This window comes from Lepidochelys kempii, chromosome 7 (genome assembly GCF_965140285.1).
Source record: "Lepidochelys kempii isolate rLepKem1 chromosome 7, rLepKem1.hap1, whole genome shotgun sequence".
Taxonomy (NCBI): Eukaryota; Metazoa; Chordata; order Testudines; family Cheloniidae; genus Lepidochelys; species Lepidochelys kempii.
This window is the reverse complement of record NC_136386.1, coordinates 27398054-27422139: the sequence shown is the minus strand read 5'-3', so window position 1 is coordinate 27422139 and position 24086 is coordinate 27398054. Positions and strand designations below refer to the sequence as shown.

Sequence of the window (24086 nt, the reverse complement as noted above, 5' to 3'; positions counted from 1 at the left end):
ACTGAATCAAAATCCCAACCAGCTCTTCCTACACAGGATTTAAATGAAGGGTGATCCTTTTACCTTCTCAAGTATTATCAAATGACCACACACCAGAATGCCTCACAATTTCTAAGCTAATTGGCCAGTGTAACAGAGTGGTGAGATTCTTCTCTTGACCTGCTCTTTTCGAAAATGTTAGAACACTCCTTAAAGATGCAGAAATTTGGCTGACTCATTGTGGCAGGTGTGACTTGTTCATTTTCCCTGTGATTTAAGTGAGATGGGAAGGGTCTGCTGGCAGGAGAGAAATAATGGAGTAAAGGGAGATCCTGGATGGAAACCAGGTTTGAGGAAGAAAACTGAAACCTGGTTTGAGAAGAAACTGAAACTGAGATTTGTTGTTGCTTTTGAGTTACTAATAAAGCCAAACCCCAGGAAGGATTTTGTTACTAATCCTGGGCCTGTGTGCTCTATTGAGGTTGAAGTAGGAACTCAGCCCATTCACATGTAATACCAAAACAGGAAAACTGAAGAAGTCCCAGAATAGCTGGCAGAACAGCAGCTGCAGCAACAGCAAACTCAGACTCCAGCCCTACCACAGGGGTCAAAAAAGGGTGCTCACTCACAATATAGGGCAAGTCCTCTTATTATGCTGTTCACATAGAAAACTGGGATGCAGGAAAAAAACCTTGCTCCTGCATACATTCCAACTAGTGAGAGAGATGTAGTGTGCCAGAAGTTAGGAGCTCCCGGACACCCAGCAGGTGTACTGTGACCATGCTACGAGAAGGGAAGATGGTATCCAGCCTAGTGGATTGCTCCATATTAATATGGGAGAGCTTAGTCAAAACCAAACCGCAGCTACTGAGGGCCAAACCCTTTCAGGTCAGTTTGTCTGTGGGGACTCAGACATATCCCTTGACTCATGTCTTCATGTGATGCAGCAGTCAGGCCAACTCTGATAGGGTATGTGCTTTTTACCCTGCCTAGTAGGACAGAGAAGGTCCTTGAGGTCTTCAGAATAGCTAGGCACAAGGAGGAAGCATAGGCTGAATGTTTATTTTTCATTTACCTATAAAATTGAACCCTCCGGAAAGGTTTTGATTTGGAGACTATCTCAGGATCTGTGCTCTGAGAACAGGGGATGGGGCTGAGTCTGTTCACACTCATCTCTCTTCCTTTAAAATAAAATCCTATGGGATATTTGGAATGTCTTCATCTTCCTGTCCGTTAATTTCTCTGTTAAGTAAGTGGGCATGCATAAATCGAAGGGAGTTTTCTAAATTATTACCGGAGACACCAAGTAGGGTACAGATGTTGCGATACATAATCAAAATAAATATGCCACAGAGCTATTTGATTTCTTTAAGTACTGCCTGGTGGTCATGGTGGTGGATCAAAAGGAGACTACAAACTTTGGGTCATTCCAGGAAATACTGTCCAACATTTTTCTTCTTATTACATTCTATGGTTACTGAACAAAACTGTCCCATGTTCTGGCAGATAAAGCAGCTTCTCAAATAAAACTTCTTAATGCAACTCTTAGCATAATAAAAGCCAGTGTTTTCTTTCAAACACTTGCATTTGACTGATGCCAATGTATTGGGCTGCCCTATGGAGTCAGCTCTGTGTGTTTACAAATAAAATGTTGAAGTTTGCTGGTTTTTAAACGTATTTTATAATATTAGTGGAGAAACTACTGGTTATTTCAGCAGTGAGGGTGTTGTTTAGTTACACTGTGTGTTTTTTCGCATAAAGCAGTGGTTCCCAAACTTGTTCCGCTGCTTGTGCAGGGAAAGGCCCTGGCGGGCCAGGCCGGTTTGTTTACCTGCCACTTCCCTTGGCCCACGCCGCTTCCAGCAGCTCCCATTGGCCTGGAGTAGCGAACCGCGGCCACTGGGAGCCGCAATGGGCCAAACCTGCGGACGTGGCAGTTAAACAAACCGGCCCAGGCTGCCAGGGGCTTTCCCTGCACAAGCGGCAAAACAAGTTTGGGAACCACTGGCATAAAGCATAGAATCCTAAACATTCATAGACTTTTTAAAAATATTACCTTACTTCTTGGTACTTCACTAGAAACCTTTCTCTCTGCATCCTTTTGTTGTTCTTTCCCTTTAAAATTTCTCATGTCCTTCAGGAAAAGAGGTTTTTTTTATTCAGGAACTCCTTGTTATTCTGTGGACTTCAGGCTGCAGGTGAGGATATATTCTGCAGGGAAAGAGGAGTTTTAAAGTGCAGAACTCCCTTTTAGAGCCATATTTTGTATAAGCAGAGACTGATCCTGGACCATGTAAGATGCAGATGGCCTATGGCACCTGTGTGGAGCTCTGCTGAAGTCATACTCCAAATGGGTGCAAGAGTCTGTCAACAAGCTACACATGGCAGGATACAGGGATCAGATGCATGTAAATATTTCTTGCCCTCTTTCAAGGAAATCATTTGATCCCTATGATGCCTCAAGGAGGGCCAGAGCAGAGAATGTGTTCCTTTAATTATTTTTCTATAAATTGTTAGTAGTATCCTTCCATTTGACCTGTCACTTCAGGAAAGCAATGTTCACTTAGGGATCTCCTAAATCAAAATGATCCAGTAATTATTGTCCATTTGACTAATAATGAATTGAGTCCAGTATTAACTAAAGTCACTGACAGTGCCTTAAAAATAACTCTTGAATTTACAGCTTTTGTATACATCAGTTTCCGTCTATTTTCTTCTCTCCAGAATCAAGTAGTTTAGAAACAGAGGTGGAGCTCACATCCATTTCTGGAGCCAGTGAATACATTCTTTGTAAATGGAAGAAAATTATGAAAAGCTTATCAACTCTACCTTGGACACAGTTCTATTTTAACTGCTGCATAGCTGCCCTCACTATCAGCTAGAGCTGATCAAATATTATTCAATAGATAGTGTGTCAACTAAATTTTGCCACTGTTTATTAAAACAAAAAAGTATGCTGGAATTTCCAAAAGGACCTATGGTAGTTAGGCGTCCAATCCCCAGTTAAGGTCAATGGGATTTGAGTACCAAATGTCCGGAGGCCCCTTTGAAAGTTCCAGCTACCCTTTGGGAACAGCTGCAAAATCTGACAATTTTTTTACATTCAACCAGCTTTACTGATTACATGAATGACTCCAAAATTTGAGTTCTTGACCCCATTTCTCCTCATTTTACTGTTGTGGGGCTCTCAGCATCTTACACCCCGCTGATTTGCCTAACCTTCTAACTGTTCAAAAGCATTTAAGTAATGCTTGTTTTGTCACTTAATTTTATAGCTTAAATACTGTACTCTAAAATGGTTTTGAAAACACGTCAAAGCACATACCTTTCTTTCAGCTCACATATGTCTTCGTATCCTCAAGTGTTTGAGCTTGCCAGTGGAATTTGTGTTTTACTCATTGTCGACTATTTTTGTTTTCTTATATATTTTTTTATTTGTAATATACTTAGTTGAAGGAAATCAAAATGTAGTAATTCATATGCTATCAAATAATAAGAGAAAGAACGTTAATTTCATTCTGAGCCTATGTCTGTTAATTTACATAGTGCCCCAGGTCAAGAATAAGCATAGCACAGGGGTTTTCAAACTGTGGGGCGCATCTCCCTAAGGAGGCATGGAGGAATGTTCAGGGGGGTGAGCAGCAATGCTAGGTGACTCATGCCAGCTACACGTGTCAGGGCCCGGGCCATCCCTCTCGGGGGTGGGACGGGAGCGCCACCTCCACCATCTGATTCACCTCGGTGGCAATAGAAAATGGGTAGGCAAAATTGACCGTTAAACTGAGGTCAGACCATATATATAGCAGCTGGTTAAAATCATGTCATTTGGATGTCAGAGAGACAAGGTGGGTGAGGTATATCTTTCATTGGATCAACTTCTGTTGGTGAGAGAGACAAGCTTTCAAGCTACACAGAGCTCTTCTTCAGGTCATCCAACCCATCTTGTTTCGCTTATATCCTAGGATTGACATGGTTACAGTAACACTGCATACTTGTATTTCAGTCATTTCCAAGGATGCTCCGTTGTAGTTAACTGAAAATTACATTAGTAGATCATAGATGAATACCATTCAACATAATTGTCTATAATAACTGAAATATTTTTTCCTCCTTTATATTTGTGACTAAGCTGCCATTAAAAGTCTGCATAAAAACATATTTGATCATGTTTTACGGTAAAAAAAAGACATTTGCCCATTTCAATTTGTTTCGCACATGACACATCTTAGGAATTGAAATTTCTTCAGAAATCTAAAAGAAAGTACAGATGTGTAGTTTTGTAATGGAAGTCTAAATGCTTTATTTATGTATTTATTAACATACATACATAGCTTGTTTCTGAGCATGGGACGTGTTGATGGAGTTGGAAGTTCTCAGTTTGGTCTATATGATTGGAAAATGGATTTTGAAAATTTGACCATCTGAGTAGCTATTAGTAATCATACTGTCGTCTTTGAGTTTTTAAATAAATAGCATCATTTCAGTGAGGATGTAATTACATTTTGGTTTAAGAGTTGTTGATATCTAAATTCTTATATGTGTGACAAAGGAAGATATTTTAAATATGAATTTCTAATTAACTATTTGCTGCTACTTATAGTACAAGATAAAGAACCCTAGCCTGTTCTGTAGGTATCAGTGATATATGTTGGTTCCAGTTATGATAAATGTAGGATGAAGTTTAGTTTAATTATTGATAAAAGAATACATCATTTTTACTTCTTACCAAGTTTGTTCGGACAATTAATGTTTTTCAGCAACCATGATACACTACTATTAATTTTATTACGAAAAGGGATTAAAAGACTTAACATCCATGCAAAATTCCTAGATCATGGCTTCCTTTGTAATTTACTTACCTGTTCCAGTGTTAATTGTGTCACAATGTGTGCTGATGGAAACACCCAGTGACTACCATTCTACTATTTCAAAGTATTTCCACCAAAAACATCATTGCCCAGGGAATCACCCAAGAAAAACTCTTCACAACCTAATGAATTTTCTGACACAAATATTCAACTTTAATACAGAAATAATATTTAGTATAAAATAAATTATGAAGGGTGAAACATGTAGCCTTTATAGGAAGGAGTGATTGCAGTCGATCTCCCAAAATGTCAGCCATCTTTGAGCCAATCATTTCCTGACCCAGAGATCATGGAAGTGGCCAGCAGCCCATCTGAAACCATCCACCCACCCAGAGCAAAGCAGTAAGCCTGGACCATAAGCATACGCTTCTAACCTCATAAAGAAGGTTACAACAACCACTGGGCAACCCGCAGCAGTCTCTACCAATGGATATCACTAATACAGGACATTGATTGACCCTATGCACCCTTAGTATATGTTTGGTGTTAAGGACCCCTTTCCCCAAAGCTTTCAGCCAAATTCTGGTCTGATTTCTCTCCCACCCCATTTTAAAGAACACCACCAGATAGATATCAGTTGCATAGTTGACTTCCCAGCAAACAAATTGTTCTCAGTTATCCCTTAAGCCTGAATTGGACTTCCACAGTAAACATATCCTAATGGATGCCTGACAAATACACACTGTCAGAGCTGAGTAACCCTGGGCAATCATCTAAAACCTCCAAGATGTCATCCCATAACTAGCGGAATGCTTTTTCATGTCTCTATTTACATTTGTTCTGGCCTTGTCTAATGTGACCCAAGGAGGCTCTCCTCCATACCCACCATTTCAGCATGCTAGACCATACTACTCTGGCTAAGGAGAATAAGTTCTTACACTGGTACAATCACACTTGACTCTAGCTACCAGCCCAGACCCCGGGTTCCCCCTTCTCTACTTAAATCATTCCTGACGTATAGGACAAGGATCACATTAGGTGCTAATAAGCATCTCTAAAAAAACAAAGCATGAGGTGATCCCATCTCCATGTTCCTGTGTGTGTCCTGTCCGGTATGAACCTTCTCAATCCTGAAACCCATTTGCATTCCCATTGAGTGGCTGGCAGCTTGGGAGAATGAAAGCCATACAACAAACTGGGAATTAAAAGAAATAAAATGTCAGAGATCTCAACAGTCAAATTTATTAGTTCCTAATGTGTCTCTTAAAATGACCTGGCCACCAATGACTGTGACGTCTATATTCTGAAAATCTGAACAGGCAATAGCCATGGCTGCTCCTATAGGAAAAGGATTGTGCTCAAAACAGGCTGGGTGTGGAAACTAAAAGGTGCCAAGTTTCTCCAAAATATGGCCCTGAACTGAAATTTAGTTCAAGAGGATGTGTCCCAATGTAGTAACAGCAACATGGGGATTGGATGGAGGTTTTGTATATAGTCCACACAACTGCAACTGGCCATGCAGCTTCCCTAGGTGTTTTCTCAGGATGATCAGCTCCCCTGCTCCCTCCTTTTGGAAAAATATGTGCACAACTCAATCTACCTGAGCCCCACTGTCAAATCATCAGTCCTTATTGTACCTGGATGCTTGGTGCCCCTGATAGCTGGGATAACCTCACCTAATTTAAATGCACTCTCACCCCTTTCCCCCTCCCACCCCCCCCCAAAAAAAACCTGCAGGGAAAATGCTGCTTTAATTAGTAACTTGCACTTCCCTTCATATGATGATGTTCAAGTCCCTCAAGCTCTGCAGGGTGACAGAGCGGTGCCAGTCCACCCTGTGGAATCCCAGCCAAATACGTCCCTCCATCATTTGTCTTGTAACAAAGATGCATATGGGAACTCTGCCACCTGTCAAAAGAAAAAATAGCAAGTAGGTGCAAAGACACAATTTCCTAAGCAATCCCACTCTCCTTTGGTCAATGATGATAAATTGTTCCACATGTTTCTCCTGAATGGGCCAAAGTTCAGGAGGCCTGGTCTCTCCCTAATTGAAGAAACATGTTAAAACCTGAGATACAGAACCAGCCAGTGCTTGATGCCACCAGCTGGTCCAACAAACTTAAACCGGTTGAGTACTAAGGCACCAAAGGTGCTCCTGGAATGCTGACTGGCTGTCATTCCGCTGCCTCTGTCCTAGCTGATGAGAATTCTGAGTCTGAACCTGAGACAAATTGTCTGAACCCATGATCTCACCCTGAGTCAATCATGGCAGAGCTGCCAATGGGAAAGAGGTAGCTCTAGCTCCGCCTGTTTACCTGGTGCACATACTGCTCCCACAGCCCTCATTTCAGCCCCCTGGTATCTCTCTTCAGAGACACCAGCAAAGATACTCTGGCCAGGTAACCCCATGACTAGCAAATTGATGTGGTGTGGGCTGGGGGAGGGAGGGGGCTGGATTGAAATTTTAAAGTTGCAAAAGCCATTTAGATGAAATGCATGATCTCATTTAAAAAAGAAGAAAACTTAGTTAGATGCCGCTATAATTATGATTTCATAATGGGCTGAAGTAGCTTAGAGGTAATACCTTTTTCTTTTCAAATATAGCTTGCTGAGGATCAGGGATTGGTTTTGATGACCACTGTTGCCATGCCAGTATTTAGTAAGCAAAATGAGACTGTAAGTACTCAAACTGTTTCTACAATGTGATACTTTGGTGTCTGCAGTGAAATTTAATAACTTGCAGAACTTTATTATTATTATTTGTTTTGCCATTTGCATCTATTGTTAGAATAAAATTAAACGTGATAAATATATTTATGCACAAATAATTATAGTGTAGAAACTATAGTTCTCAAAATAGTTAATGGTATTATTTATAAGAGAAAACACCTAGATGATGAACTTGATGCAGTGGTATTAGACCCATGTGTCTTCTTACTTCTACATTAGCTTTGTTACAACAAATAATCTATATATATTTTCTCCTCCAGACTACCTTCTTATCTCAGATAGGTCCAGCACATTAGTAATATTCATATAGGTGGTTTGAATAGCTGTATTTTACAGACCTGTTATTTTAACATCCTGCTATATTATTAAAGAGAATTACATTTACTTCTCCCATAATGTTTAATTTTTCTCTCTTGGGTATCAGATGACAGTGCAAATTGGAAAAGAAGAAAAGTCACATGTTTTATCTGTAACATTTCATCTTAAAACTGCTTCACAAGTAGAAGAGTTTAGTTGAGGAGACCTTCCTTATCTGCTGAAAGTTTGCATACTTCTTTGATTTCATTTTCAGGCCAAGGAAAGGAGGCCAACTGCTGATGGAGTGTGTGTTGTGTGTGGCCAGCCACATTAGCTGCAACCTCCCCTTATCTTTTTAAGTAGTTGGCAGATTATGTTACGATCTGTACTCTCAGTACAATTTTTACAATATGAACATAATTATTGATGGCATGCGTTGTTTCAACAATGATTGTTTATTCTTCTGAATGGTCTGCATTTTCTTTTCAAACAGAGATCCAAAGGGATTCTTCTGGGAGTAGTTGGTACAGATGTTCCAGTTAAAGAACTTCTAAAGGCCATTCCAAAATATAAGGTAATTTACATATGATTATGTATTCAAAATATTTAGAGTATAGGGCTGAATTAACAATAATATTTTAGATTTATTTATTGTAAGATATATAGCACCCAATTTATATATCCAAATTAGTGACAGAATCAGAAATGGAACCCCAGGGGACAAATGCTGTACACACTTCTGCTTGTGTTAATCCTTAGTAACGCCACTGACTGACTGGTGTTTCCATAGAAGTCCTCATTCTCTTGCACTAATGACTAGATTGAACAGCCCCACCGATCAAATCAAATTTCTATTAGTCAGTGTGGGGGCACAGCATTCTAGATTTTGTACACTTTTATAGTCCCCTCTGTCAATTAATGTTCATAAATAAGTGAACTTTAATAAAATAATTTTGAGAATTCCATGCTACAGAATATCACATACATATACTAACCAGAAAATGATTTTGGTGGCCTGAATATCCTTGTGTGCAAGCCAGACAAAGATGTACTCAGTCCATCCTTAACTTTCCTTTCAGAATTCCTGCCTGCCTAGAACTTCTTGACCTGAAAGCTCCTATGTCCTTGAATTAAAGCAAATGCCATCTTTCATAGACTTGTTTCACTCTGTCCAACCCAGTTTACTATCGTCTTTTGTGCTGTTCAGGATACATTAAATATTCCCTTATATTTAGGTTTCCAAATTTATAGATGACACTTATAAAACTCTTAAAAAGAGCTATAAATAAAATAGATCAAGCAAAATAAACTTGGCAATCATGAATCATTTGTAGCTTGGTAAAAATAGGTTAGTGATGAATGTAAAGATAATACTACTTTTCATTTATGTTTGATCCAGTGTATTATTATTTCACTAGTCCTCCATCTCTGAAGTGCTAGATTATAATCCTGTTTCAGTAACAAGTGAACATTAATATGATGGTTTCAACATAATCACTAATGGAAGTTTCTTTGCAACACAAATAGGCAAATACTGTGATGCCATACGTCTCTATTTGAGATAGGCCCACTATTTGAATAGCAGGTAACAATTAAATTGTACTGAGTTTATTCAGCACCTACTTTCTTATCTGATTTTCAATCATACTATCTGGGTCTTAGTTACTTGATCACCTAAATCATCTAGTTTTCTAGTGGAGAAGCGGGCATTATTGAGATTAGGAGACCATTCTAGGAAGTCACAAAACCAGCGAACCTCAGCTTCCAAGTTCTACTGTTAATTTCATTATAACTGAATACAATACCAATTACTGAATTATCATGAATGATTTGCTAATGATACAGCAGACAGTATGTGGGAGCTCAAGAAATAATGAGGCCTGGTCTACACTTGAGAGATGTAACTTTACCGATCTAACCCCCAGTGTAGACAATGCTAGGTCAGTGTAAGAAATTCTAGCTACCACCTCTCGGGGAGGTGGATTACCTACGCTGATGGGAGAAGCCCTCCTACCAGCGTGGGTAGTGTCTACACTAAAGTGCTACAGTAACACAGCTGCAGTGGTGTAGCTATGCCACTGTAGTGTTTTAAGTGTAAACATACCTGGAGACAATATTGGTCAGTATGATAGGTGGTGTTCTCTCCGCATTACAGCAACCTAACTGTTGTCAAGTTTTTTGTAGACATCACAAGAAAGAAGAGTTTGAAGGAGAGTTTTGAAGGAGGGTAACAAGGTAGCTTTGCAGAAGTTTATGGGGAGCTTGTCCCAAGCATGAGGAGCAGCGGGGGGGAAGCACAAAAGTGCTTGTTTAAAAGGAACAAAAAGGAGCAATGGAGGGTGACATCATGATCAGAACTGATCAGAAGCAGGAGATGACATCTCAATAGTGAATGAGAGCTGATGGGTTGGGTGTGGATAGGTCCTGAAGGACCTTTAAAAAGAAGACAAGTAGCTTGTGTCTGATGCAATAGGGAAGGGGAAGCTAGTTGAAGAATACAAAGAGAGAGATCACTCACAGGGTCAAAATAATGAGCTAGGAAAATTATCTTCGCAGCAGCATTCTGAATTGATATGAGTGGGGCAAGATTATATTTGCCAAGGCTCAGGAGAAGGATGTTGCAGTAATTGAGACACAAGATGATGACAGCCTGGATGAGAGTTTTAGCTATATGGCTGAATGCAAAAGACCATATCTTAAAGATGTTACACAGAAAGAATCTGAAAGAGTTTGACATAGCCTGGATATGAGGACCTAGAGAAGTCTGAGTTGATGATGATGCCGAGGTTACAGGCCTAAGTGACAGGCAGGATGGTGGTGTTGTCCAGAGTGATCGAGAAAGGAGGCATGGGACTGTTTCTTGGTTTTGGTTTTTGTTGTTGTTTGTTTTGGGGGCGCTGAGGACGGAGAGATTAAAAGCTCTGTTTTATCTATGTTGACCATATTATATATTGAAGGCTCAGTCTGATTCTATGAAATAATATATGTCTCTCTTTCTGAGAAATAGATTTTGATTTCAAGGAGGTATTTTACACTACACTGTGTAACACAAGAGAAGATAATTGTAACAGGCACTTTATCATCATGCAGTTTAGTTATGGTGGCAAAAAAATTTGAATTATAACGTCCATTTTTCACACACTATAAGCATTTGTCCATTGTATAATATGAAATATCGTTATTTTGATAGAAGAACATGGGCAACATATGGGATCTGATCCTGTAGATGCAATATATGGAATGCTTTATTTATTCAGTGACATTCATATAGGGATGTGATACTGTTTCTTGGAGATGGAACTCTGCTACCTTGGAATTCTGTTAGCTTAGATGAGATGGGCCTTGGGCGGTGGAAGATGAACAGTAACAATGAGCTGTTACCAGCAGTCCTTACTCAGGCAAAACTTGCATTGATTTCAGTGGGAGTTTGTCCTGAATGAAGAAAGTGGGATGTGACTCATAAATATTTCATTCTTATGTGTCACTTTGCAGTGGTCACACAAAGTTTCTTCTCTTTTGAAATAATCTATCAGTTTTGAGAGAGAGTCCCAATATTTCTAATGGGGAATGCCGCTGGAAGGAGCAATGTCTCTGAAAACAGAAGAAACATTTTAAGTGCAAACATTGTACATCTTCAACCATGGCACAAACTATGACAAAGTGCCACACTTGAAGGCACAGAACATTTTAAATAGATATTGTTTCTAGGATATATACCACCTACATTTATTTCATTACCTGACTTTAATTGTTAAGATTTTTTTCTGAAATTATCGCCATATAGACAATTATACTTGAGATCTGATATTTAGCCAGATGCAAGTTCACATGTCATAGTATAATAGGTGAAATATGTCCAAAATTGTTTTCTTTTTGCTTTATGAAGAGATGCCAAGAGCCTACCACCTTCTATTACCCTTTACTAAAACTTATTGCAACTGCTAATTCATGAAGCAACCTTCTCTATGGCACATAGAGTTGAATATATATCTGATAATTCTGAGCAAAATACAACATAAATCTCAATCAGATAGGAGCTCTCTCTGATCTAGCTATAATACCACCCTGAGTTTTATCTTTCCAGTAAATTACAGAAATCTTCAGACTTGCCGTTATAGTCATCACTGTGAGAAATGGCTCTGACTTTTGACTGTTAACATTTCTATCCAGACCATTTTGTACTAGGACCCAATTCAACAGAGCATTTAAGTATGTGCTATAGTTCATCCCTGTTGAGTAAAGTTTTAATCATGTACCTGAATTTAAGCATATACTTCAGTGCATTGCTGAAGATGGATCATTTGCTGAATCAGGGCTTTAATAGGGGATAGCGATTTTTATAAAAAGTAGTCTCATAACAAGAAATTTAAGGTAACTGACAAACCAGGGTACTTCTAGTTTGGAAAGAATTGCAATGTACTTAAGTATTTGAACACAATCACATTCCTTTATTATGTAACACAAGGAATAATTTTACAGATAAATGTTACGTTACGGTGTCTCAAAACTGAAATAACTCAGTGGAAAAGATAGTGATTGATATCTAAATCTGTATACAAATCTTTACTGTGTTAAAATTGAGTTATGCACAGCACCTACAGAAAGATATGGTATCGGTGCCAAGTTTATGCTAAGGGATGTTTTAATGACCATATCAGTGATTTGAAAGTACATTTATTGTAGTCAATGGGAGCAGCCAACTGTGTAATAGGAATATTATCAAAAGATAGGACTGTTATTTAAATAAGCACAGTGCTATCTTTGATTACTTGTACTTGTGGGCCTAATGAAACATTTCATTGCTCTCAAATGAGTTCCCACCGTTCCATTCAATCCAGAAATATAAATTACATGAACTTCTGCATTAGAATTAATCCTTGTTCTGTGTATATCAAAGTAAACTTGAAATAATTTGGAAATGAAATAGCCTCAACACTATTGTATGTAAATATCGCTGATAATAGGCCACCTCTTGTTCAGCCGACTCATGGGAGCAGTCCCATTGATTTCAGTAGTTCCATTGATCTAATGCAGCCACTTGCACAAGTAGAGAAGCAGAACCTGGCCTCTCCTGTGGATTTGTGAGTTTACTAAATTCCAGTATCCCTTCATTTTAGCACATAGTGTATCACATCACACCTATTATGTTTTTCTTTTATGATTAATGTTTTAAAATGTTCACATCAAGTACGTAGGAATAAGTATCTGAAATAGCAAAATGTATTTGTGACATTTTAAAATTGTGCTATTTACCAAGTTCACTAAATGTCAAGAATTGGTGCTTTGCATTCATTTTAATGAAATATTGTGTTGAGATAAGGGTTATGAATGCCAGGTTTAAGCTGTAAATGACTAAATGTTTGGCTGCTTTTTTGTTTCAGAATTCACTGGAGACCAAGCGAATTAATGCTCCTTTCTCATTTATTCTTACAGTTAGGTATTCATGGATATGCTTTTGCAATTACAAACAATGGATACATTTTGACACATCCAGAACTCAGACCATTGGTAAGAAAGCTATTTATTGACTTATTTTATGCATTTTTGGTTATTATATTTACTTAATGTGTGAAGAATATAATATTGGTGATGAAGATCAAAATATAATACCTCATGCCTTTGAGAAATGCCACTTTTGAACATAGGGTTGAGTATAAATGCTCAGTATATTTTATAGCATAATAGAAACGAATGTTAACACAAATAATTCCATGGTACATAAATATACAAATCAGTCTGTAAAAGATACAGACCTCTATTCTACAGAATGGCAAACCCCAACGTTGCTATAATTATGTGCATTTTACACTGAAACGGAATGCTCTAATACTATGTAATAACCCCTATTTGTCATTTTAAAGTGGATTCCAATTTAAAATATGTACAGAATTTTCCAAAATCGCACATTTTATGGTAAAAGAGGGACACAAGGGATTTTTAGTAAAATAATAGCAACAAAGTTCACCTTTATTTTCTTTGTCATCTTGTTTGCATTAATCAAAATAAGTAAAATAGAAGTGCCCATTATGCAAATGTTTATCGACATAATACCCTGAAGAATAGCTTCATTCTTGATTGCATCATTGTTTAGGAACAGTGTATGCAAGTGTTCCATCACCATCAACCCTTAGTAAAGCAGTGGTATTAATGAATTCACTCTAGTACACAGGTGGGTGCCATATGTATTTCTCAAGTAGGCACTTAGGGTAATATCTGATTTTAACAATATTTTAGTAGAAAACAGCAATATTAATTGGATGGCTAATTTCATATATAAATAAATTAGAATTATTTAAAAGTATGATTTATGAAGTCATTAGCACATCCTGCATTTTCAGTCAGCACAAATGTTTTGTCTGTTTAACATTTGGATTAGGAATTACACACTCAATTAACATTTGTATTTGAGTTGATTGTTTCCTTATTTATTATTTGACTGGAGATGAATGAAATGAAAAGATCAATGCTGGAACTTCCATGGGTGAATGGAATAGCTTTTTTCCACCAGCTTTTGGGTAGAAATGGAGAACTAAGCATGGAGCAAGATGGACATTATAGTATCTCTAAAGGCAACCTAACAGAAATTTGCTCATTATATTTTTTTTATATAGTAAGGAGGATTTCTCTTTCTGTTAAAAGTACCTTGTGTTTCTGCCTTGTGGAATTTGCCACAGGCATGCAGGAAGGAGGACTGTAGCAGCTGGGTAGAATTTGGCAAATTATAGACCAAGAAACAATAAGGTCCTCTGAGATGGTCCTTGCAAATTAACCCACCTTGTTTGTTACCATACAAACATGGAACCACTAGATCCCTACCTCCAGTTCCACATCCCAACTCCCAGACAGCCACAAAGTTAAATACAAGTACTCCAACGACCCTCATATCTTACCCTAAGAGATTGGTTACTGTACCACATTCCATGGGGCTACACCTCCATCATGGTGAGTTTATATCTTTTGCTAAACATTGGAATTAGAGTCTCTGCCTCTGAAACACTTCAAGACTGGGAAAAGAGAAGCCTCCACTCTCTTATGCCTCCATTCAGCCAGTTTATTCATAAACAAAATAGCGAGTTCTAAATCAACATCTCACCATTCCATCTATTGTTCAAATTTGCACTGTATCTGTGGCAAGATAGTGTGTGTGTACTATATATGTAAAAACAGGAATTGCTATAGTGGGTCAGTACCATGGTCCGTCCAGTCCAGTATCTTGTCTTCAACAATTTGCAGCAGTAGATGATCCAAAGGAAGGTGCAAGAAACCCCATAGTGGGCAGAAGTCTTGTAATCTGCCCTCCCTCGCCAGGAATGTCTTATCTTAATCCTCAGTAGATCTAGAGATTGTCTTAAATTGTGAAGCATAAGATTTTATACCTTTCCAAGATTTTGTTAATATTAACTATGATAACTCTGAATATTCTTCCTATCCATATAAATGTCTAATCCTTTTTTAATCTTATTAGCCTAAATGGCATCCTGTGGCAATGAATTCCACAGTTTAATTACACCTTGTGTGGGAAGAAGTATTTCCTTTTATCAGTTTTTAATTTGCCACCTTTTAAATTTAATTGAATACCCTTTTTCCTCATGTTATGAGACAGAGAAAACAGAGCTCCTGATCAGCCTTCTCTATACCATTCATTATTTTATATACTTTGATCATATCTTCTAATGTTCAACTCCTTGCTATATGAAACAATCCCAATCTTTTCACTCTCTCTTCATACGAGAGTTGTTCTATCCTCCTACTCATTCTTGTTGCCCTTCCCTGAACCTCCTTGGATTCTACAGTATCTTCTTTTGGAGATGCAGTGGCTAGTATTTCAGATTAGGCTGTCCCATTGATTTATACAATGGCATTATCATTTTTACAATATTATTCCTCATCCTTGTCGTAACCCATTTTTACATCTTGTTTGCTTTTTTGACTGCAATTGCACACTGAGCAGAATCTTTATTGAGCTGTTCACAGGGTTGACCAGGTCCCTTTTCTCAGCTGATACAGTTAATTGAGAACCTTGTAAGCAGAGACCTGAAAATCTACAGGTATCTGCTTTGTATCTGCGGATATCCACATCCGCAGATGCGGATTTCTGTAAACCATTTTTGCAGCTCATATCACAGATGCAGATACGACTTTTGTATCAGCTCAGGGCCCTGCAGCCCACACTCAGCGGAATGGAGCAGCGGTCAGCCAGCCTGCTGGGCATTCTGGGAGTTGTAGTCCCCCGCTTGCTCTGAGGAAGGAGGTAAACTATAACTCCCAAAAGGGAATGAGCCACGCACCATTTTGAAGGTGGGGTTGTTCTTTAAATGAGCAGGCGGCAATAACTGCGTGCATTAGAGCCTCTGTAACTACGTAGGGGTGTCCAAGCTCACCACAGGAAGAGCAGCACTGCATAGAAGGACCCAGAATTGTAGCCTCCCTGCCTGGAACAAGAAAGGACGTATGGCAGGGGCAGAGCGGGTGGCAGGGCAGGAGGTCTCTGGGGAGAACGGGGGCCAGAGGGCAGTTGGGGACTTGACACAGCCCTGCATCACTGCTGCACAGTTACCTGTGGAGCTATTTAGAGCACTGCAAATCTGCAGATATCCACATCCGTGGATGCGTCTACCCACAGACAATTTTTGCGAATCATGGACCGGATGCAGATGCACCTTTTTGTATCCACACAGGGCTCTGCTTCTAAGACATATATATAATTTCATTTTTCTCCTCCAGTGTGCATTATCTTGCACTTACCAACATTAAATGTCATCTGCCATCATGTTGCCCGTTTTCCTAGATTGGTTAGATCCTGAAGTACTTTAGTCTTCTATGCACTTGAATAACCCAGATAACTTTGTCTCATCTGCAGACATTGCTACCTCAGTGCTCACCCTATTTCCAGATTGCTAATAAATACATTAAACAGCATCAGACATATTATGGAACCATGAGGCTCCCTGCTGTTCACCAAGATGAAAACTGTTTATTCCTATTTTTTGTTCCCTGACTCTTAGCCAGTTTTTGATCCGTGACAAAATTTCGCTTCAATGTTTGTTTTTTGGTTTCATTCTTGTTTTAAAAAGTCTTGCATGGTTTGAGCATGAATGTGAACTCTGCCTGGGAGGTAGCTTTAACGTGTGCAACTAACACTTAATTGGTTTCATTGGCCTTGGCTGCATTAAAGGGCTCGTAGTTTGATATATGTGAATTGATCTTTAACCATTTTCTGTAACGTATTTTGGATAAACAGGGTTTCCTCTGTAGTGTTCCTGTATGTCTTCCTTTTCCACCTGTTTTTAGTTAACAAACCTTATTAACTGAGGAAGTTGCAAGGAAATGCTTGAATTTAGCCAGGAATGCTAGTACGGTGATAAAGCACAGATCTTGTTCCTCATTATTGGAGTTGAACTGATAGAATTTCACATGTACATGTAATGATGAACCAAAGAATTCTGTTCTACCCTATAATAAGAGGTTTGCATACTTTACTACTGTGGTCCAACCCTCTCTCTCTAGAAATCAACCAGATAATAGCGGTTACGTTGGATGACAGTCAGCGTAGTTGATATTTTTTTTTAAATTCAAACAATTTGCAACCATCAAGTTCTGCACATAGCTGACCTATATAACCGCATGATCTTATTATCATTGTGTCCTCCCTCCACCCATTTCCTCCCTTTGTTCATTACTCTTGTTGAATATTTGTCTCAAATTACCCCATAAGCTATTTGAGGCAGTGATTGCATTTTTCTGTGTGTATGTAGAGCACTTAGTATATAGGACAGTGAACCTCTCTGGGATCTTTGGGCAATGCTGCAATACAGATTAGTACTAATGATGATGATCTCTTGTCTAACACATGTAGATTGAGGGTGAAATCTTGGCCCTACTGAAGTAAAGGGCAGAACTCCCCGGATTTCATCCAGCTACTTCTATAATGTGAAATAGCTATGCACATTCCATGGCACCCTGGCAGATTTTTTATTTTTGGACTTGAAAATTTCACAACAGACAAGCTGTGGGGTTTTGTTAATGAACTTTTTTAGCACTATCTCCTCTCCCCACTCATCACCTCCACTACCCACTCTCCAGTATATGCATCTCACTGCAAAGAGGGAGTGGATGGGGTCGAAGCCATGAATCTACTGATCTGGGATAAGACTCAGCTCTCTTGGTGTCACTGCATCCTCCCACCCTCAACTTAACTCTTCACTGAAGATGATAAGATGGTACGGGAGGAGAGAGTGTGAGAACAGTGACCTACTTCCCTCCTGTCCTGGGTTCCCATCTTTCTTAGGGCTTCTCTACATGATGGGATAATGTGCACTAGAGGGTGTGATTTTTAAAGCACACTAATGTGCTAAGAATTAATTGGTCCATGTAGGCTGAGCTGGTGCACACTAAAGGTTCCTTAGTGCTCTTTAATGTAGTACTGCACCATAGTAAAGTGCAACAGGGAACCTTTAATGCATACTAGCAGGTCTTTATGGACCAATCAATGTGCAGCACGTTAGTGCGCTTCAGAAGTCACACCTCCATAGTCCGCATTACCCCGCTCTATAGACAAGCCCTAAGTGTCAGCATATTAGTCCACATCTCCTTTCGAGCCTTGCAGAGGAAGGTAAAGGTGTCAGTGGAAATCCTTATGGCAAAAGAGGCCAGGGAGGAGGAATCACTCAGCAGAAATTAGAAAAAAAAAAAAACCTATGTGGAGATACATGGATGGAATGAGTGGAAGAGAGAGAGACTGGAAAAAGGGGAAATAAAAGAGATGGTTAAAGTGAGGAAAAAAACCTCTTAGGTTAAATACTTTCATTAAATGAATTAAAATTCCTATATTTTCTACATCTGTAGATTTTGTGGAAAGAAAAAAAGAAGGCACTAACTAGTTATTTAAACATTTCTGTTACCTTTGTAGTTATTAATTGTCTGCTGTGGGTTCAGTGCTGGAATAATTGGTATTCTGTTCTTATCCACTTTTTAGAGGTCCTGGTATGGAGGCAGGGGTGTTCCTTCTTTTGGAACTTATCACATGTCAGTATTTCCCTTCTCTTTGTGTATTGAGGTGAATATTTTGTTGAGGGGATGATTCATTTTCTTGATACCCAGCCTTATGCTAAGGATATGGCATCGGCTCCTTTAATTGAAAAGATGCTCTAAAAAAGGTGAGGAGAGATTTTGTTGTTTGATAGGGTTCACCTCCCTCTCTAGATAACCATCACTTCATCCTTGGTTCTTAAATAAACTTTTGAAGAGCGTTTTTTTGTTTTTTTTTTGTCCCATGGAATGCACCTCATGGCCTGTATTTTCGCACAATATATTTGTATAATTTAAAGCCCCCCTACAAGAGTTTTAAAACATGCACACGCACACCCCACCTTCCCATCCTCCTCCTGAAAATTACTGACTTCAAACACTATACTAGAAATTATATCTTATCCATTCTTTATGCAGTAGAATTTAAGGAACAAATTGTAATGAAATCCAACAAGAAAGCCTAATGTAAATTAGTCTGGCAAATGGTGTTACCCACCTTCCTGAGTTAAGATGTGGCGGTATTTTTTTAATGGGAGAAATGAATCCATTACCATCAACACCCCTCTCATCACTGGACATTTTGGGTGTATTTATCTCATTACCTATACAATCTTCCTTCTTTTTAAAATCAAAATGTTGGGAAGTGTGCCTGAAAGCTGTCAGCTGGAGTGAGCTCAATACAGTATGTTCAGTCTATCTTCCTTTCAGTTTTTGGAAGAATCTTTTTTAAAATTGGCATCTTGTAATCACTGCATATTGACAAGCTTTCATTGACTGTAGTGGGGCTTTTGTTTATGCAGTGATGGCTGGGCTGGGCCATTATGGATGTAATTCTTTTTATAAGAAAATCACAATTATTGTGGCCAATTCCAAGTCCCATTAAAGCCAATGGGGAAATTCCCATTAACTTCCTGGCAATCAAGATTGTGACATGCATGCAGGACTGGAATTAAATAATTAACAGAGGATATTAGCTAAAACTTCTGCATAATTTGGGGTTACCTCCAATCAAACAATGTACCAGCTGGATTCAAACTGGTTTAGATTATCATTAGTTTTGTCTGAGATGATGTAATGCTATTATACTCAGAGATTCCTGAGTGGCTAACTCCAATGAGCCATATCTGTTAAGTTCTGGAGTAACATGGGAAAGAGAGGCATACTATTTCTTGAGAAACTCCCTTTGTGGGTGCCTGAAAAGACAGGCAGGCTAGCAACAGCTGGTTTGGGGAGGGGACGCTTTGTAATGTGTAAGGATTTTATCTTATTTAATGAGTATCTTTTGCCATTCAGTGTGGAGCCTTGCTACGTACAATTCTCGTACTGATTAGTCATGTTGGGTTTATATTTCACTAACTGTTTTTTGTTGTTCATTGTGGTAGTGATTTTCTCTTTATTTTCTCCCATTTGTTGAATAAACTTTGCTTTCATTTTAATATAACTGGAGTTTTTTGTGTAGACTGTTAGTGGGAACAATCACTGCTGGGCACCCTGCAGGGAAAGAAACTGAGTTGTGACCTCTAGGAGGTCAAATCAGGTTTTAAATTATCAGGAAAATGTTCACTTGCAGCTTCCAAAGCAGTGCTGCAAGGATGTTTGCACAGACCATTGTGGTCATGCAGGGGAGCTGACTGAACTATTCCAGGAGCAGTGTACCTGTATTTAGTTACATTGCTCCACCAAAGGTTTTAATAACGGAGTGGAATAGTCCAGTTGTAGCTCTGAGAAACAGCTTTTCCCTTTGTTTTTCCTTCCTATCCCACCTCTCTTCAGGCCATCTCTTATTTTTCATTCTCTTCCTGTGATGAATACTTTTTCTCTTCGGTTACATTCATTGTCATTAGCTCTGTCACACGAAACCAGGTCTTTCATAGCCAGTGCACCCACACTAGGAATACCAGGAGACATTGCCTTAGAAGAGGGCAATATAGTATAGGAACAATGTAATTAGTAATAGATTGTCTAATGTTCTGCTCTATGTAGTGCTTACTGAGAATGTGCCTGTGTGAAGTGTTGAAATTCAACACCTTGTTGCTAGTTTTTCAGCTCCATTTTCTATCCATTTCATAATGATTTGTTTTCTGAGCACTGAGTCAGAAAAATGCAATTTCCAGTTCCCCTGTGGTTATAAACCAGTGATGAATTGAGGAAGAATTGCCATTAGGTGGCACCCTAGCACTGCCAAGTGTGGACCTCATGGGCACTGGGACTAGGCAGTGCCAATTCTTTCCTTATTCGAAACAGATATGAATGTAACTTTGAATCACACCTGTTTTTAGTATGTTACATTTATGTAAAAAAGAGAAAGCTAAAACTGATATTTAATGTGTTTCTCTTGACTTCAAAATACAGTATTAGAATGCAGAAACAAATATTTACTGGAATTTCTTAAAAAGGGAAAAAGAAAAAAGTATATATTTCCTTTTTCTGATATATTTGAGAGTGGTTTTTGTACTGTAGTATGGAAAAATAAATAGTGAGTGCTTCTATGCTGAGAAAAAATGTCCCTATTAAGAAAACTACCGAAATGCTCCAACACACTAGAGCTTACAGTAGTGAGACTGCAGTGTTTTAAATTATTATTGTAGAATACTGTATATATTTATAAGGGCTTCATACATTTTGCAAAGAAAAGTAAATAACATTCTGAATCAAAACTAAAGGGGAAACCAAATTTGCAAACTGGAAGTTGAGTCAGGAAAATCAAGATATTACTGCACTCTGCATGCAATCTTGTATACTGTATTTAGGTTTGATGCAAACACAGTAGTATACTGTATAGTAATGTATTGAAAGCAGCCTCTTTCTCCTCCTAAAATTTACTTCTTTCACACCTCTTTCTGCCACTAATCTCTGTTCTGGTCCAAAAAGGACAACATGTTTAAAAAAAAAAAAAAGACCATAAAAAACAACCATCTGAAACTAAGCAAATTGTATCATCTGCTTTCCTTAGCAAATAATATTATTTTCTTGGCTTTGTTCCCTTTCCATTGTTTATTCTTGTTCTCATCATGGTCTAGTGTCATTATTCTTTGATATAAATTTCAAGCTTTTCAGGGCTGGGAGAGAGTCTATTACTATTTTATTATTTGTTGTTTATATTTCAGTAGTGCCAGGCACTGTACAAACACATAGCAAAAAGATGGCCCCTGCCTTATGTGTCTGTAAAGTTCATGCACACTATGATATTTGATATATACATCCATATTTAATATAGAAGGTGCTAGTCATAGACAACTGGAAGATTTATTGGGTGAAATAATCTCTTCCCCTCCCAGAACTGCTATATGGTTTTACAAACATTATATAGCTTCATTTCACTTGTGGGTGCAACAACCCCTTATCTACTTTTCGGAGTCTTCTGGATGAAGGTGCCTCATATGTGTAAGACATTACTAGTTTTTGATGGGGATAACTCTCCAAATCTGATATAGACCAATTTAAATCAGGAGTAACTTCATTGACTTTATTGAAGTTTTACTTGTGTAAATGAGATCAGAAGTAGATCTTATCCATTTTGTTAGTTTGTTTTTTATCTGGGCATCTCTATAAGATCACTGCTGTCTGTCATATTTCTATTACAAATCCTTATTTTTTGTAGTGAATGCAGAATTTTATTTTGCATAACAAAGTTGTTTTACTTCTGTTTAATCATGCACAATTTCATATTTGTATGAACCTAGGAATCATTGATTTAACAATAAATACATTTGATTTTGATCCTTTTATTTAGGTTTTTCAAATCAGTGTTAATTGGCTTACCCTAGTCCTTATGGATTCTTGAAATTTGCACACCTGAGGAAAGATTTCTATCCCATTTACACTTATGCCTTTATATTGTTGGTTTTTTATTGATATTCTATGAGTACCTCCATTGTCCTAGACGCTGTCCACACACAGGAAGACATAGTACTTATCCTGAAGAGCTTCCAGTCTATGAAGACAATTGCCATACTAAGGGCTGGAGAGAGGATTACAATCAAATTGTATACAATTTTTATAATAATTAAAAATATAAACATCAACAATACCTGATTACCCCTCAGCCTAGCCATTACTGGTTAGCCAGTTTTTGTAGTGTCACAGGAGAAGTGGTTCTTGAAGAGAAGATGGAGGGGTTACAGTGAAATTCAGAAAGGTCATTTAATTTGTAGTGAATACAGTTACTCTGGGCTTATACCTGTGTAACTATCTTATCTGTCTATTTTAGAGATTTGTACTGCCGGCCATCACCACAGTATCTGAGCACCTTCCACAGAAATTTGATCACTAATAGTGAAGTCCCTAGTGGACTGCATAGAATCTCTGGTTCTTTTCCCTTGTAATTGACATCAGAATCTGGGCTGTTGTTCACAAAAGGAATGAGAGATTTTGCTTTATGGGGTGGAATACACTAACAAAATTTCATTTGGGGAGGAGAGCCTCTTAATTTCTCTGTTTTTCACAGATGACCACTATAATATTGAATTGAGAAGCATCATATTCTACCTTTTTATTTTTGCTAAATTTGAGATCATGAATGTGTCATGGCTCATAGATAAATGCTATATAATCCATGATGAGTTAGAATTTAAATACTGCTGCACCAGAGTTTCAGTTTCTTACTCGGTTTTGACTAAGGATTTTTTAACATGTCTAAGTTTAAATCAAACTGTTGTATCCTCATGGGGAAACTGAAACTCACTCTTAGCTTTAGCTTAGGAATGCTAGCAATGATGGTATTTGGAATGGTTATACATAAATAATGTTTTCTATCATTGTGATATGTAGTCTAATTGATAAATTGCTTTCCTCAAAATGATGCACATCTTTATGTAATTTATTTTAAAGATTGGTCCTAATAGGGGAAGGTATATTCAGGAAACAAAGGCTCTACATGTACTATAAAACCCTCACCTAAATATGTTGGCAGTTTGGCTACCAGAGTAAGTCAATGAGTTTAAATTAAAACATTAAATGCCATGATATATTGTATATAGCTAAAAGACCTGTGTATTTAAAGATTGCTAAACTAGTATTAAGTCTTTCAGAGCTGTAAATTCTGGGAAAATTTGTTTCTCCAAATATAGAAAACAGAGAAATCCAAGTCTCAGAGGAAACATTAATGCCCCACTTAAGCAGTGTTAGCCTTTCATAAGCAGCAAATCTCATTCCTCTCTGGGGAGTCCCGCCTGGAACGTAAGATAACCTACACTTACCCTTGCTTTATTCAGAGTCCGTAAAACTCTACAGCTGCAGCTGACA

The 24086-nt window shown here is 38.2% G+C and overlaps 1 protein-coding gene across 5 annotated transcripts in view; it reads left to right on the top strand.

The window, feature by feature from the left end:
• CACNA2D3 (calcium voltage-gated channel auxiliary subunit alpha2delta 3) overlaps window positions 1–24086 on the top strand; it is a 724110-nt gene that overhangs the window by 536857 nt on the left and 163167 nt on the right. For all 5 annotated transcript variants that reach the window (XR_013636032.1, XM_078853616.1, XM_078853615.1 and 2 more), the window contains 3 exons: window positions 7392–7463; window positions 8308–8388; window positions 13248–13322. Coding sequence is in view for 4 of the 5 variants with exons in the window: in XM_078853616.1 (XP_078709742.1) it covers window positions 7392–7463; window positions 8308–8388; window positions 13248–13322 (228 nt within the window). In the remaining variant the exon portion in view is untranslated. The remainder of the gene's footprint in view (window positions 1–7391; window positions 7464–8307; window positions 8389–13247; window positions 13323–24086) is intronic.